This window comes from Balaenoptera borealis (genome assembly GCF_965194805.1).
Source record: "Balaenoptera borealis genome assembly, chromosome: 3".
Taxonomy (NCBI): Eukaryota; Metazoa; Chordata; class Mammalia; order Artiodactyla; family Balaenopteridae; genus Balaenoptera; species Balaenoptera borealis.
The window spans coordinates 22,617,429-22,635,529 of NC_138866.1; the positions used below are offsets into that span (position 1 = coordinate 22,617,429).

The 18,101-nt window shown below is 38.8% G+C and overlaps 1 protein-coding gene across 8 annotated transcripts in view; it reads left to right on the forward strand.

The window, feature by feature from the left end:
• DIO2 (iodothyronine deiodinase 2) overlaps nucleotides 1-18,101 on the forward strand; it is a 111,741-nt gene that overhangs the window by 69,566 nt on the left and 24,074 nt on the right. For all 8 annotated transcript variants that reach the window (XM_082384751.1, XM_082384752.1, XM_082384754.1 and 5 more), the window contains one exon: nucleotides 1-18,101. This exon is cut by the window's right edge and continues 24,074 nt beyond it. In XM_082384751.1, the coding sequence (XP_082240877.1) occupies nucleotides 1-576 (576 nt within the window). In that variant the 3' untranslated portion in view covers nucleotides 577-18,101.

Consider the following 18,101-nt stretch of genomic DNA (forward strand, 5'->3'; position numbering starts at 1 on the left):
GTGAAACTGGGTGAAGATGCTCCCAACTCCAGTGTGGTGCCTGTCTCCAGCCCTGAAGGAGACGACAGCGGTGGACATGGTGCCCATGAGAAAGCGGTTGATGGAGCTGAGTGCCACCTTCTTGACTTTGCCAGCCCTGAGCGCCCACTGGTGGTCAACTTCGGCTCAGCCACTTGACCTCCTTTTACTAACCAGCTGCCAGCCTTCAGCAAACTGGTGGAAGAGTTCTCATCAGTGGCTGACTTCCTGTTGGTCTACATTGATGAGGCTCATCCTTCAGATGGTTGGGCGGTGCCTGGGGATTCTTCTTTGTCTTTTGAGGTGAAGAAGCACCGGAACCAGGAAGACCGATGTGCGGCAGCCCACCAGCTAATGGAGCGTTTCTCCTTGCCGCCCCAGTGCCAAGTTGTGGCTGACTGCATGGACAATAATGCCAATGTCGCTTATGGGGTAGCCTTCGAACGTGTGTGTATTGTGCAGAGACAGAAAATTGCTTATCTGGGAGGAAAGGGCCCCTTCTACTACAACCTTCAAGAAGTCCGGCGTTGGCTGGAGAAGAATTTCAGCAAGAGATGAAAGCTAGATTAGCTGGTTAAAGGTATGATTGTAATAGAGATTTTTTTTTTTTAAATTATGTAAAGACAAGGAAACTAAGAACTGAATCCACTATTTCAACTGAGTCCCATTGTCTCACTGAAAGACAGGAATTTACGTGTCAGAAGAACATAAACCTCTAACATCGTGATACTACTTTCACCACTTAAATGGCTTTTGGCTAAATAGTAGCCCCGTTACTTCTCTTCCTGGTGAAAAGCCCTGAATGAAAAGATCCCAAGATGGAGAGGAAGAAACATTGTTTCAGCATGTGTTCCTTTCTGCCCTGAAAAAGAAGTGATACCTCTGATGCATGCCTTGGGACCTGAAGGAAAGACTTACCTGAATAACTCTACCACCCTTGTTAGTATACGGGGTATTGCTTAGGCTTTCTTCAGCATGGATAGAGCCCAACTGGATAATTCCCAAATGTTTACTTATAATGAATCTTCAAGCCCAGGCCATGTGGTTAGGACCTTGGTGTTTAACATGTCAGAATAGTCTCTGATCTTCTAGTTTCTAGCCATGTGGTGCTCTATGCCAGTCTAAATATCCCAGAACTCGCAGCTATATTTGCAGATACCAAGAATGGTCCCCACCTGGAGGGTTAGAATGATCATCTGATATCTGATGGTTACTTTCTAGGCAGGTGGGGAAAGTGCTAGAAGAAAATCGAATTGACAAGCTAGGAACAGGAGGCGGCAGAAAGATTAGGAGGCTTCATAGTGCCTCACCTTGCAACTGTAGAGAGTGGGACTAATTTGTTAGTCACAGAAACATGGAAACATACACAAAACTAGAAAAAGAAGAAACTCTACTAAAATAGCATCAAGAATATACATATGAAATCAATGTATTTATCATATACTCCTAGATTGAGGAGAAGGAGCGATTGAGAGGGAAGAGACACGCTTTAATATTTGTATTACTTTTTGAAACATGTTTGTGGTGTGTACATTTTCAGTAGGTGAATTATACCCCATGAAAGGTAAAACCAATGGGTCCAGTGGTGCTGGTCTATCCTTCTCCATCCCTACGATTTTGGTCTGGTCCCACTCCTTCTTGGTCTCGGTCTCTATGGCAGTGTTCTCTGAATGCTGAGCTCAGCAGTATATATTGTATATATACACATTCTCAGCTGCTGTGGGATGTAGGTTCCCTGGCCATTCAGCTGCAGCACTGTTTTTCTCCCCAAGTAGGTGAACTGTAATGAATGATAGGTGAAAACAAACAAGGTTTCTTCAGGAGCAAAACGGAAGAAGAGAAAGTTTGAGACAATTCCCATCAATGATTTTGGAGGCTTTGCTATAAGGCAATCCTCACTACCATGGAATTTGGTAAGATGGAATTCCCATTAATACTTGAATTTGGACTTGGGTTTTCCTTTGTTCCTCTTAGCTGAGGTGTAGTAGTCTAAGGCCTCTATAGTACATTTTTATAATGCTATTTTAATATATACCATATTTCTCTTTAAAATGAAGATACTATAGTTTTACTCATAACTAATATAAGTAATAACTAATATCCTAACCTCCAAAAGAATAGACCAACCAATTTTGTATATTAATTTTTTTATTGTAAATTTGAGGATGTTATCAAATCACAGTATATGGCTATATTTATATGTACAATCAAAGGTTCCTATGACCATTCCATTAATAATTGAATCATAAAATAAAACTAATAGAAAAAGATATCTAAAATTGAAAATATCTTCCTGAACTAGTTGCCTGAAATGAGAAGAAAGTGGGAACTGAGTGTACCAGAACCAAAAGTCTATTTTTTTTAAATGGAGCAACGTAATAGTCATATCACTACATAGTTTGTTGTTTAGATATTAAAGCACAATTTTAACTGATTATTTTTAACTGCAACATTTAAGTTTCCCACTGTTCTAAATTCTACAAAATGCGCCCACAAAGAAACAAATTTTGAAAATGTGACATTATCTAATGAATTTGTGGAAAATCACATTGAGAATAGATTCTTTCTGAGTCCTCAATAGTTAAGCTCTGTAACTCAAGGCTTATCGGTGTACCCCATTGATTTTTATCTTCAAAATGGTGTTGAGATTTATGTGGTGCCCAGGAGAAGAAAAGTGAAGAATTGGTGGCAGCCCACTCACACTGTTGTCCTTAAAATTCCCCTTTGTTCTACATGTACAATAAGGGAACAGGATGTTAGAGATGCTGGTGGGGGGATGAGATTTGGCTAAGGCAGGCAGTGCTAGTTGTCTGGGGAAAAGGATGATGGGAAAACTACCCAGCTGTGATATATTTTTAAAGAAAGAGAAGGTTTTGTGTGTGTGCAATTCTTCTCCCTGAAGATAGGGCAATGGAGAAGTGAAGCAGCGGAAGTAAACATACAGAGGCATAGGCTGACTATCAGGGACAAAGATATGTTCAATGGAACATAGAAGAGTTACTGGAAGGAAGGCTTTAGGGGGCCAGAAGAGAAAGTAAATTGACAAAGCTCAGGAATCCTACAATATGTAGAATGGCTTGGTGTTATCAGAGTTAGGATAAGCCTATAATTATATAACTTATTTATCTCATCATGAACTTTTATGATTTCCTGTGGTGTATCTTTTATGAACTTAACAAGAACTCATTATTTGAGATAGAGGAGAATCAATGTTTAGCTGGTATGTTCAGAGAAATTATTAGATTGTCAATACCCACCCTACCTATCCTATCTTTTATAAGGTATGTTCCTTTGAAGAATTGTAGTTCCTCTTCTCACAAGGCAAAATTTATAAGTTATATATATATAAACTTATATATTATAAGCTTATATATATATAAACATATATATATGATTTCTTCTTTTTAATACCTAAACATTTGCCCCCCACCCCATAGGCTATGTTTACATGGAGCTATCAGTTTAGTCTTTTAAACTGGATTAGCTTGTCCATTATAGAAATAGTTTCCAAGCAATTTTAGGTATTATTATAGCATCTGGATTTACTCAGACATTTAGTGTTTGAAAGATTTATGTCTTGGAACTATTCAAAACTTACTTTATTTTATTGCTTAGAGAAAATGTTAGTGGAATCAAGAATGACTTTCTTGAATGGGCATGAATGAAATGTCTGCACGGTAGGGCAGAAGTGTTTGATACAGATGTTAAAATGTAACTGACCTCTTTAGAAGCAGGTTAGTAATGCTGTTCTTGCTTTGTATAGCTAAAGTTACAGTCATTTAACTCATATGACTTTCGATCTCTGGTCCTTTGTCTTCACCTTGTTTATAGAATGTACCCCTGATTTTTGGTAACATCAACTTTGAAATGGTCTGTTGATTTAGTTAAGTTCTCCTACCATTAACCAGGAAATGCCGATTCTGTGATCAAGGAGAGAAGAAAGGCCTGCTGTCTTTCATTTTGCCTGAGTGTATTTCACTTTTTGGGCTCTTGAATAAAAATTATGAAATATGGTGAGGTCATGCATGGGTGCTGCCTTGATGCATAAAATACCAGAGAGGTAGGTGAAAGGCAATGTCTACGCCTTTTGGAAAACTCCCAGCTGGATACAAGGTACCCTCAGCATGCACTATGGGCTATGTCCGCAGCAAGAAGAATGCACTGATGTGCAGGACTTACCATTCTGTAAATCATAAGAGGATAAACTTGGACATTTATTCTACCTAAATTCTTACTGATAGTTGGAAGATAAGCTTAATTAGAATCACATGGCCATTGCAAAAGAGAAAATGTAGACACTAACTTCTGTCCCACTGAAGAATTAATAAAAACCTTTACCAGCATTTAGAGCTTTTCAGAATATACCCAATGTTATGTCTCTGAGCAGTGGAGATTAACAGTAAGTTTTTTAATTCCAGGAGTTTTTTTAAAAAAATGATACTGCCAAAAATCAGAGCTAAAATGTTTTTAGTTATATTACAACCTCCTCTGTACTTCTTCCTTTATCTTAAAAATAGAAGCTAAACCCAGTCTTCCTGTGTAAGTCCAGATGGGGCATAATTACCAACCTCTGCTTGGTGACACACACTGTCTTGGTAGTGTCCTGAGGTCCCCTATGAAAGAAGGGGGACAGGGACTTGGAGATTCAGGAAGTTGCTAACTGGGAAGAACTAGGCCCTGAGGGCTTGGTCTACTGATCCTGGAAGATTGGAAAAGAAACTTCTCACCTTTGGAGGAGGGCTGATGAGTGTCGTTGAGTGACTTTAGCAAAACATTGGGCCACTTCCTAATGCCTTATGTTCTGGATAGCACTAGAAGCAAGGTCTCAGACTTAAGATCCAGTTCTGTTCCAAGGTGAGTCTGAACCAATAGAAAGCAAACATGTACAGATCTCCACACAATACTGCTCATGCAAGTTGGGGCTCTCTGCCCATCTTGGGCAGCTGCACTAGAACTCCAGGGAGTTCATTTAATATTTGCTGCAGAGACTTCGAAGACCCAGGAGATGTTTAATGAAGTCACTATTTTGGCACAAAACTCCCCTTTTCCCCCCAAAAAGCAAATAGGTGAACACATAAATGAAAGAAGCCCACAGAAGGGAGTGGCAAAGAAATAAAATTCTTTCAAGACTTCTCCAGACCATGTCACTGGTCGGTGCGGTTTTTGTGTGTGTTAAGATTGGAAGATGTGAAGACATACGTATCCAGTACTTTATAACCAAAGCAATTAAAAGATATTGGGTAGGGAACGTTGGCCAGTTTTGTTTAAATTTGCGTCACATTATCACCAGACTCTATCACCAGCCCAAGTAATCGGGCGCCCAAGCAGGGAGACTGGGATGTGCAGAGGTTACTAGTGTGCAAATGATAACTACTGACGAAAGAGTCATCGACTCAGTTAGTGGTTGGATATAGTCACATTCGTTTGCCTCTGCCCATCTTTGCCTCCCTAGCAAGGAGAATATTCGGGGCATGATGCTGAGTACTGGGTAAATGTGGTGAGAATGTGTGTGTGTGTATCTCTGCTTCTTAGCTGCAGAAACAGAAATGCTTTGGAGATATCAGTAGAAATCAGTTATTATATTGGTGCTGAGTGGTACATGTGCTCTTAAATTTGTTCTTGTATTTTAATAAACTTTGAATAAAAAGAATAAAGTTACTCTTTGGTTCTGTTTGTTTATTTTTAACTTACTCTCTAGACCTTGCCCCTGTCTGGAACATGTTCATGGTTGACAAGGGAAAGGGAATCCATCATTCTAATATTTATTCCTTGGTATTTGTGGGCAAAATCACCAGCAATGCCAGGTTATTTTAATCTCATGCTGTGCGCCAGAGTCTTCAAGGAAATCAAGACAAGTTAAAAGAAAATCTTCAGATACTTTCCATATTCATGAACAAGTTGCACACAGAATTAATGGAAAGGGGGCTGTTAAAGAGACTGTGGAGAAACTTTCACTTTGTTACATTTATACCCCAAGTTTTCTAAGTGCAATAAATAAACTTTCCAGGAAGTTGGTTAAAGCAGTACATATAACACACACTGTATGTATGTGTGTGTGTGTGTGTTTGTGTGTATATATATATATGTGTGTGTGTGTATAATTTGTTACATGATTTGTAGTACAATAGTGTGTGATTAAAAAATCAGCATCTGAAAACATTTATATCAAGCACTTTCCACTATGCGAAGATATAAAGGATAAGAATGGTTTGTGAAGGCAGTGGCCTGTTAATGACAAGGAATATATTTGCAACATGGTTAAATATGTGCATTTTGTTCCCGAAAACAGGTGGCTTAACCAAAGTATTAGTATCTGAGACTTTTGCTCATGATTTACTACACATAGTAATATAATTAATATTTGTAGTGTCATATAATATTCCAGAATTTTAATGGAAATTTAAAGAATCATTACTTTGACAACTATTGACTGAGTTTCTATTCCTTGCAGGGTGCACCCTGTGCTAGGTGCAATGGGATGTACAAAAGCAGTAAAACTAAACTCACAAAGACGTGACTCCCTCAAGGCACCTGTCATGGATTCGTCAAAACTGCAAGTGACAAACTGATGTTAGTCTACAAAAAAAGTGAATATATTGGCTGATATAACCAAAACTTGCAAATAGTTGGGATGAAACTTGCCTCAGGGACAGCAAAATCCAGTGACTTAGAAATCTTCAGTGCTTACTAGGTCTTTTGTCTCTTCTCTTTTTTGGGTGTCAGCTTTTTCTTTCAGACCAGCTTCTCCTTATGCTGGGTAACCTGGCTGGGGGAAGCTCCTCACTTATTCTAACTATCAGGTGGCTCAGATAGAGTTTGAACCTATCCCGAGGGAAGGACTTGAGCTGGACCAGCTTGTGTTACATGCTCACTCTGTTGTCAAGGGAGTAGTGTCTGTTACCAGAAGGACAGCAAGAAATGCTGAGAATATACAAAGGTATCAGAAATTAATTCAATGGCTACTATTTTTAACTCCCCTAAAAATGAGGGGCACCTCAATAAGTGATTGGATATGTACAACATTAAAAACAAGTTCAGAGAAAGGATAGAGCTCTCAGGGGAGACTTTGTGGAGTTTAAAAGGACTTGAATTGACCTAGGAGGATGGGCAATATTTAGATGGAGAAGAAGATGAATGTCTGCCATTTAATCAGTCAGTATGTATTTACAGAGTGTCTATTAGTTGGGACTAAGAAGGCCAAAGCAGTCATAAAGACACTAAAATACGTCGATCATTTTTAGAGGGGAGAATTCAGTCCAATTCATAAAAATTGAGAGAACTGAGGATAGGAGATACGTTTTGTATTTCTTTGTATTTCTTCCTCTTTTGGGTGAGCAGACAGTTAAATAACCAACAATAAAATCACCAATGAATGTTTGGGCACCTGTTGTCATAAATAAAGCACTAGTCATCAAAACATCAAAACCTACCTTCGGTGGGTATATATACAAATGGTATAAAATATGGTTTCCCATACTGTAAGTGTTTATAGTCTGGCTGGTAAATGAAAAATCTAAACATCATAGTATCTAATGTATAATCTTCAAATATACTGAACTGTCAAACCTTGAAGTTTTGCCATTTAACGCCATCTAGAAGGACTTCTAGAAGGAACTGGAGAAAAAGAAACATAGAAAAGGGTGTTTTAAAAATAAGGGCGTCTTCCAGCCAGCATTGAGCCCTGAAATATATTCCAGGAAAATTTGTAATAAAATTCCTAAGTATAATAACGTGTTGCATTGGGGCATTTTGCAAAGGCATTCACAATCCTTTCCCAGTTTTCTTTCCCAGTTTTCACAGGGGTGAGGATCCACTGTGGTTTAGTCATCTTGGTCAAGATGTGGCCTAGATTTATGCAAGAGACAAAAGGAAGATCTGCTAGAGCAGAATAAATTCCCAACAGACACTAGTGCAAAAAATCGAAAACTTAATCAGGAAAATGTAAGGTCTGTTATTATGAAATTAATGAGCTGTCCTGGGTGAGCCTGCACATCTAGACTTTGGGAATTCATGGTTCTACCTTCAGGAACCAAGACTGGCTAGAGCCCTGATCCCCTTGGAATCCAGACTGACACTTGTACAATGTAGCTTAAATATCCAGGGGGGACAATTCTGGGTCTTGCAGTTGCCTAGGTCTTCTAGAGTAGTAGCAGAGATTTCAGGTACCTCCTGATAAATGGTAGCCATTTTAACTGGCCCAAACCAGGGAGAGTGGACTGAAGAATGCTAGAGATCCAGGAACCCACCCATTCCCATTCCTGCTTCATAAAAGGGAGTTTGGGGACGTCCCTGGCGTTCCGGTGGTTGGGACTCCACGCTTCCACTGCAGGGGCCTGGGCTTCCATCCCTGGTCGGGGAACTAGGATCCCGCATGCCACGCAGCGCGGCCAAAAAAAAAAAAAAAAAAGTTAGAAAAGGCAGTTTAACTTCTGTTTCCTCTCCTGGCTTTGCTGTCCCCTTCTTATTTCTCCTCTCCTTCCAAATAAAAATAAGAACTTTAGCCTAATGCCATGATTATGGGTATGGAATGGGATGGAGTGGATTGTGTTGTTGATTTAGTCTAGGTAATTGAGGCAAAAAATCTTGATTCATATATTTTAGACAACACATGTGAGGCAATTTAGGCAATTTATTAACATGTGTACAGACCACAGGCCTAGGTGTCCTCACAGGCCACTCCCGTAGGAGGTGGCATCCCCACTAAATGCTGCAGGATGTTTATTCATCAGGTGTTCCTGCTTCAGCCACCAAGTTTTCATTGCTTTTTGTGTTTCTATTTATATATACCTTATAGGTTGCCCTTGCTACCTTAATTGTTTGAGGTTTAGGTGCTCTACCAAATTCTACTGGGAGGGGTGCACTGTAAATGTCTGGCATAGGAAAGTTTCTTTAAAGTGAAGAAAATCCTAAGGGAAAGTTTAGGAATTTCCACCCTCTGATGGTACTAGGGGACTATAATCCCCCATTTCCAACAGTCATCACCCTATGCAGACAAACCTCCCTTGCTTTCATAATGGCTGCACTTTCCCTCATCAAACCCAACACTAATTTCTTTTTTTTTTTGTCAACTCCACTACTTATTCTACCCATTTAAGTGTGCTCCCTATTATACTTGAAGGATGTATAAGTAGTCGCTATATGTTGTAATGACTGAAATCCCCTAAATTTATTCTTTACCACTATTTCTTATGGAAAAATTTCTTTTGGCCTATGTATTCTCAGTTTGTGCACATTTCTGAAAAGCATCTCCCTTGGGTATAACCGGGGAATGCCTACTCATATTTTGTTAAGTTCTAAGTTCTGGCCTGCATGCACTTCTTCCATTGTTCTGGTGCTCAGGGCTTCCATACAGATGGTGAGTGTTATCAAGCCCACATTTTAGTTGCACCTTCAGAAGATTTGTCATTTTCTGTTACAGGTAGACACTTCTATGGATATCTATAATACATTATTGGTAGTAATCTATGTAGTTCATCCCATGGCATAAAATGGTTACCTTCTAAACAATAGAGAAAAAAGAATCCCCTCGTTTAGTGAAGACGAGAGATAGGTTGGATCCCTGTTGAATTATCAATTCAATTGTGACCAGATAGAGTAGACCAGGCATGTTCCTACTGGGTGTGTCATAATTATGGAAAAGACATTAAGAAATTATCCAGGTTAAGGGCTATTTCTGTTTCTTGATGATTCAGGTACATCTAGTTACACCCGTAGCCCAGAAACACCAAACGTGTTTGTATGCTGGTTTTGTGTGGAGCTGGAAGGCCTCCAAGTAACGTGCAAGTGGCAATAATCCCTTGAGTGTTGTGTTGCTTCACTGACTTGTTAGTCATTCTTTGGAAACATTCTTTGGAGTCCTCTAAAGTCACCAGTGGCCTCCTTCTAATCTAGACAAGTCCACAGGTAATTTTTTTTCCATCCTCACTCTCTGTATTTCACAGCATGTGGCCCTTCTCTTATAGCTTCTTCTTTCTCTTTTATTCTTCTCTCTTCCCATTTAGTCTATTAAAAGTGGATGTTCCTATAGGATTATTCCTATCCTGTTTTTCTCTTGTAGATTTTCTGAAATAAGGAGAGAGGACATGTCATTGCAAATTGCACTAGTTAGCATTAGGTCTGCCTGTGCGTTAGGAGCAGAGACCTAAAATAATAATGACTTAAACAAGACAGAAGCTTATTTTTCTCTCTCATGCAAAAGTCCTGAGGTAGGCAATCTGCAGAAGGTAAGGAAGCTCTGTTCCATGAAGTCCTGAGAGACCTAGGCTTCTTCTAGCTTTCTGCTCCACCCTCATGATGCCTTATTGTTCTTATATACCCATATCCCAGGCAGAAGGGCAAAAAGGAAGAGAAAAAAAGGGGGGTAAAGTATGGGTGTATCAGCTATCTTTTAAGGAGATTCTTAGAAACTGTTTTATGGACATTTCCACTTATATCCCATTGGCCAGAACTTTTGTCACAAGATGACCCTACCTGCAAAGAAGGTTAGAAAATGTCTTTATTTTGGACAGCCATGTGCCCATCTGAAAATGTTTTTACTGTAGAAGAAGGAGAAAACGTATTTGTAAAGACATTCTCCTATGTTTTCTTCTAGCATTTTAAATACTTGCTTTTCATAAGTATGTGATTATCTACCTGGAGCTAATTTTGTCTCTGATATTAGGTAAGAAATCTAATTTGACTTTACTTTCCTAACAGATAATTAATTATTACAGCATCTTTATATTTTTTTTCTTCCAATGGTCTATAATGCCAGTTCTGACAAGTTTCCAAATATGCATGGGCCCGTCCCAAAGTTCTCTAGTCTGAATTTTCCTCGTCTATTTGTTGTTCTCTAAACCAATACTATATTACATCTTTTTTATTATTATATTGAACTATGAGAAGTTAGCAATATTAGTTTTTGCCCTATAAAAATGTCCATTTCATAGGATTCAAAACTAATACTATAGTTTCATAAAAAGCTTTGTTATTACAAATTCCTTCCCCTACTTTCCTCATACCTACTTGTCTTCCTGAGGAGCATCTTGGTTATTTTTGACATTTTGCTCTTTGATATAAATTTTAGAATCAATTTTCCAAGTTCCAAGAAAGAACATTTTTAGCACTTCAATTAAAAGTTTGTTGCATTTGGGCTTCCCTGGTGGCGCAGTGGTTGAGAGTCTGCCTGCCAATGCAGGGGACACGGGTTCGAGCCCTGGTCTGGGAAGGTCCCACATGCTGCGGAGCAACTAGGCCCGTGAGCCACAGCTACTGAGCCTGCGCGGCTGGAGCTTGTGCTCCGCCGCAAGAGAGGCCGCGACACTGCAATGAAGAGTGGCCCCCGCTCGCCACAACTAGAGGAAGCCCTCGCACAGAAAACGAAGACCCAACACAGCCAAAAATAAATAAATAAATAAATAATTTTAAAAAAAGTTTGTTGCATTTATAATTATTTTTTGGGATAATTGACATTTATGTGGTATTGCATCTTTCTATACATGAACATGATCTATCTTTCCATTGGTTTAGGTATTCTTTACTGTTTTTCAATGAAATTTTGTAATTTTCTCAATAAATGTCTCACACATATTCTGAAATGTTATTTTGGTGCAATATTTTAGTTCTATTTTTTCAAATTACTATCATTTCATACACAGATATTTATATTTACTTGCATATTTACCGATTCATTTGCTTGCCAATCCTTCTTGACTATCAGGTCTACCTCATGAAATGAGGTTCTTTTCTCCTAAAGTTCATTCTTTAAAACTTCTTTTAGTGAAGGTGCATTTGTAGTAGACTTTTTATCTTTATTTTCTTTGTAGTTAAAAATATCCTTTTTCACTCTTGTTCTTCAGGCAGGGATATAATTATACATAACCTTTTGGAGATATTATTCTACTGGTGTTTCCAGTATTGCTGCTGAGAATCTGTGAACAGTCTGTTACCAATTTTTATGCACTTTTCCCTTCCTCTGGCTACACTGTAGATTTTCTCTTTGACGATAGTGTTTTGAAATTTTACTATCATGTACTAAAATGGAAATTTCCTGGTATTTACTCTTATTAGTATTATTGTGCTTCCTGAATTGAAGATGCATGTCTTTCAGGGAGTCAAAAAAATTCAAAGCCATCAATTCTTTGAATATCAATTCTCTTTCATTTCTTTATTTTTTCCTCTGTTAATTCCAAATAGGTATATGTGTGTTCTTATTCTATTCTCCAAGGCTTTTATACTTTTTTCAACTTTCAAAGGTGCTGCATTTTTTTCTTTTTTTTGAATTTTTCAGATCTGTCTTATGAGTTCTTCAATTCCCTCTACAGTTGTGTCTAATTTGTTGTTTAACCAATCCACTGAGTTTTGAAGTTCAAAATTCATGTTACTAATGTATGAAAGTTCTTTTGAGTCCTTTTCCAAATGTTCCTTGGTATTTCTTGAAAGTACCACGTTCTATATTCTTATTTTTAATTCTCTCTTTACCCTCAAAACTTTTAAAGCATATTTTAAGATAATTTGTACCTGATTATTCCAACATTTGAAGACCATGGGCTGTTTTTCTCTGACTTGTTGTTAATGCATTGTTTACTTGTGTTTTTGATAATTTTACTTTATATTCTTCCTTTTTGCTGATATTAATTTATGGCATTTCTGAGGAATATAGGTTAAGGGAATTGTTTCTCTAGACAGGATTTGTGTTTCCTTCTGTCAGGTGTCCTGGGCCACTAATAACCTAGAAGCCCTTAAAAATTGTTTGCTTGCAGTTTACTAGAATACAAAGGTAACATGTGTTCAAGTCCCTACCCGATGTGAGGGCAGGCTTGTCATTATGAATTTCCAATGGAGACTCATTTTTCCTTTCTACCGAGACCTAAGGCAAACTGGTTCCTCTGTTGCTCTCTTTCCCAGTGGATGAATCTTTTTCTGGCTCGCATTTTTATTGAGTGAATATCCCTTCAAGTAACCCAACTTTCTGTAGGAGTCTCAGATTTGACTTATTACTGTGACCCAGACTGAGGTCTTTCTCACCTTTCTTGGTCTTGGCCATCTAGATTTCTGCTGTCAGGAGATGCCGATAGGCAATCTGTGACTTTAACACTTGCTTACACTCAGTTTCAGGCTTTTAGGCTTCTTTTTTTAAACCTGTGAATTTCTCTTACTTTTTTGTTGCTCATCTATGCCTTAAAGTCTGTTTGTTTTACTTTATCCAGAATTTCTCAGGGTTTGTAGTAGAAGGTTTTTCTGGAATATGTAGCTGATCCGATTGCTGAAAGCAGAACTTGATGCTATTCATTTCTATGGAATGTTATCCATTCTAATTACTTTTATCATCAGTTCTTTGCTAATGACAGTGAATCCCAAATCTATATCTTCAGACCTAAACTCTCATCTGCTTTCTATTTCCTTTAGGCATTTTTAAATATGAAGTAGCAACTTGAGTATTTTATCAGCTGTTAAAGCTCAAGGTGTTCAAGGTGGAAGTTATCTTATTAGACAAACTGCTTCTCCCATCAAACATTGCTACTTTGTTATTTTAACAAGTCAACATTATTCCTAGTTTTTAGCCTGTAAACCTTGAAAATACTAGAAATGATTACTGCACCTTCATACCCTTTATGCAATCTGTCACTGTTTCCTCTCTTTGACCCAATATCTATATCATAAATTATCATTTTAAATCCCTATTCAGAATACAAGATCTAAGCACCTCATTTAAGATTAATTTGATATAATTTTAATGCATCTAGTATATATTGATCATCTGCTTTGTGAAAGGTAGTATGCAAGCTGCTACAGATGATACATAAGAATTTCTATTTTTAAGCCAGTGCAGCATATGGTATTTTAACAATTAAAAATTATTTTCAAGTATAAAAAAATGCTACTGGTATTCTATCAAATGAAAACGAAAAAACGTTTTCACTTTTGTAAATAAAGACATCTGTAGATAGACCAAAATATATTTGAATGGTGAAATTAGGATTCAAATTTATATCATTTTTCTTATTTTTTGCATAGATTTTCTACAATTACCTGGGATTATTTTTATAGTAACAAAAAAGCAAACAAATGCTGTCAAGAGTTTGGCTGGAGCTGTGTTTGGAGGACTTGGATACCAGGTTAAGGGGTTTGGAAAAGTTCTTGGCCAATGGGGAGCCACTGAAGCTTTTTAAGAAGGGAATTAATGTGAACAGATTTGTATTTTGAGAAGATTAAGACAGAAGTCTTGTTATTGTTTAGATTGGATTCAAGTGGAAAAATGACCGGAATTTATTGTTATGGTCTAGACAGGAAATAATAAGGGCCAGAACTACATCTCTGAAGCAGGGATAGGAAAGAGGAGAGACATTTGATCTAATAGAGAGGAAGGTCAAGGGGACTTGATGACAACATTCATTGTTAGAGAGTTCAGGAAAGAGAGAAACTGAAGAGATACAGAGTCAAAGTTATTGGGAGAACAATGCTGCTCTTAGCAGGGATAGGATAGTGAAGGGAAGAAGGAAGAGGAAAAAGAGTGTTGAATTTGATTTCAAATATGTTAAATCTCTGTTGTTGAAGAGACATCACATCTTTGGGATTTTATGGAATAATGGCTGCACTCCACCTAAAATACTCTTTTGGAGCTGTGATGGTCTCATTGAACGATCCTTCCCTTCCTTGACAGCACATGAGCAGAAATCCAGACACTCTCAGCTCCCTGTGGCTAATGACCCATAGAAGCTCCTGCTTCCTTCCCTGCTTTGAGTTTAGAGGCATAATTCTAGACTCAATGTCAAAGACTTCACCTGGGTCAAAGCATGCCTAAGTGATTTCTGACATTCTTGGCCAGCCAGCACTGCTCTTGGACCATGGCAACTAAGGTCTCTGACCTTGGCTCAGCACTTTATAGGGTCAACCTCTCAAATAGGGTGCGCTCCCTACACTAGACCTCTCCTCACTTCTGTACTGCTCTGGGAACCTGAGATGCTGAAGGCAGTTCTCAGCGCTTACTCAGTCCTCTTCCCCAGTCTGTCCTCCCAAGAGTGAACTACACTGTTGTTCGTTTTCTCGTGACCCCAAAGTAGCCAAGGGATAATTGTTTTGGAGGAGGAATATGGATTGAGGTGGGTGTTCACTCCATGTGGCTAAGGCTCTTTGTGGTGAAAGATGGAGGCAGATGTGGAAAAGAAGGCGAGTGGGCCATGGTATGGGTTCTTCATTTGTACTTTTGCAGTGACTTACACAATCTAACTGTCACAAGGCAAGTACAAGGCAACTGAAAGACATTTACAATCTAGGAATATATTAATATTTTGGTTACTGGTGCTAATATGCTGAGTGTACTGGCTGGTAAGGGGAAAATCAGGCACAGATTTTTTATAAGGCATTTTTTTTCTAAACCACAATTGGACGCCCCCTTGAAGAGTTTTCTTTTCCCTTTATGACTCACAGAAGGCTGAAATCACCATTTCCTGTTGAGGGGAAACACAAGAAAAGGGAGGAGATGTATCACACTTTGGTCTACCCTGGTTTTATGCTTTATTGGTCTGGTTCTTAAATAAAGAAGACCATTTCCCACATTTTCCTCCTTAATCCATGCATCCTTGGCACCATTCATAAGCCCCAAACTGCTCTTGAAGGGTAGATTTAGCCACTTAAATGATTTGCATCTCTGTCTTCATCCCCTTTTTTAAAACTCTGCCTTTACACTGAGCCCTACTGCCTTCTTTTATCATGTAGCCCTGAATTTAATGGTCATACCTGATAGGATCAAAGGAGAGGCACCTGAGCCAATGTTCCTAGGTGTTAAAAATTAGTGATGGTGGATTTCCTAAGATGTTATGTTGGACCATATGCAACCAAAGGAGGCCAATCAAGATAAAGAAGAGACAGAGAGAGGCCAAAAGGCAGATGCCCATGCTGCCCAAGAGAAACAAAGGAGGTGCCCCACTCCTGGACTTCCCAGTTCCAGTTATTATACTTGTGTGACCCTGCTCTTTCTCTTCTCTCAGCTGCCTGTAAAAATTCTTGTGTATAAGCTTTTGTATAAGCTAGCTAGGTGTCTATTCCTTGTAACAAATATCACAAAGACTGTTATGTCAACTATACCTGGGAGAACTTAACCCTTTATTCTTAAGATTCAATGGTTGGCTCTACTGGATTTGGTCATATTGACCATTTATCTCTCATATAAGTTTGCTGGGGCATGAGAAGTTAGTCCCCCCTTCTTAGTTTATTCTAGATGCTATACTGAATTAAGAGGTCAGTGAGCAAAGTTTCTGTATACATTTCTTTTACCCTACTGGTCATACATTACTCAAAGAATGTTCCTGATTTTGCAAGAAACCGCTCCCAGGGAAGGCAAGATAATAAATTTAGCTTCATTCTCAACCCAATCATTTGGCAAAGCTATTATAATGTTGGACATGTGAACAGTATGCCAGAGCTATCTCACTGACCTCAGGTCTCAAAACTCAGTTGATCCTCACTGTGGACAGTCACAGGTTATGAAAGGCATGAAACCATCTCTTTCATCCAGTGCCTCCTCTTCCATTGCTCTGATTTCTAGGGACCCCTGGGCTGTACTGCCTGGATTGCTCAGAAGAGAGTCTCTGCATATCAGCCATGGATTATATGCAGTCCACTGTGGAATTACACTTAGCGGAGAATATGGTTGACAGGCTCTCTCCAGCCTGCAAGCCAAATAATTTTGGCTCACATTCCAAAATGTTGCATAAAACCCTCACAGCAAAAATGTAGGTAAAAGGAAAAAGGGAGTTATAGCTTCAAATTTTATAAGGCATTTCATTTTACAAAATGCTTTTACCACATAGGCTTACTTGTTCTCAGAAAGCTCTATGAAGTAGATACTATTATATCTGTATTTTTTACTGATGAGCACACAAATCTCAGAAAAGTTAATTTCTTTGATAAATGGCAGAGGTAGAACTTGACCTGTAAGTCTGCATTTGTTTTTTACCTACACCCTGCTAGCGTTCATTTCTTCACTCAACAAACAAACATTTCTTGGGTACCTACCTGGATTGTACACGGTGCTAAGCACTGGGTACACAGTGGTGAACTTCTCTCTCCATCCTGGGAGATCAGAAAAGACTTTGCAGTAGGAGTGGCGTCCAAGCCGAGAAGGGAAGCAGCGGTAGATGTTATTCAGGCAAAGTGGGAGGGCTGGGAGCATTCCAGGCAGACCAAATTTTTATCTCTAAACTATCCCAATGGACCTGAAAAGTAGAAACTAGGCAAGGAAGCTGAGAACTAAATGTCCACAATTGTGTAATCTCATATTTAAACATGAAGAGATATGCATCCGTTAGATTTCCTCTTTCCTTTAAATGTCTTGTCACGACCTTCTCAAGACCCAAAGTTTAACACTTTCAAAATGGCCTTTGATTTGTTTTCACTAACAAATGATTACCATCACTTGGCAATCTTGTTTGTTGTCACTATCTCAATGATAATTAAAAATAGAATTTTGACTCTGTCTCTTTCACAAGAACTGTGAGGCTGCCTTCTCTTTTGAGGCCGCCCTTTACAAAGCCTGGCGTGCTTTTTCAAAAGCCAAGTGGTATAGGGGGCTCACACCGCAACCATTAGAAAGAGGGCAGCTGGCTGCAGGAGCAAGGCCTATTCCTGGATATTCCATGGGGTGTTTATGCAGGTGGGAAACACTTCCAACCAGTTAAGCAAAGTCCTGACTCCTTTTACTACACACAGGACATCTCTCTATGTGACGAGGACTAACAAAGCCACAGGCAGGGCCAAACTGGCAGCCTGGTTTGGATGTGTTAGAAAGGTGACTTTGCCAGCCCTCAGATTGGCAGTTGTCAGAAAAGAGGAAAGGCTAGAATCCTTGCTAAATCATTAAATCTTTGGAGCATAGTTCCATCATCTTCCTAATGAATCCCATATTCCACTGGCTTTGAGGAGAGTCAACACCCAAGCAACATAATAAACATTGCATTTGGAAGCAGGAGACTATTCACAGGGGTGAGGTAACAAGATAGTTTACAATAGAACACTGAGAACAACAGCACTAGAAAGAAAGAGAGTAGGGAACAGTGCAAGAGCGGGGCATAAAACTGGCCTGGATTGGATTACGTATAACATGT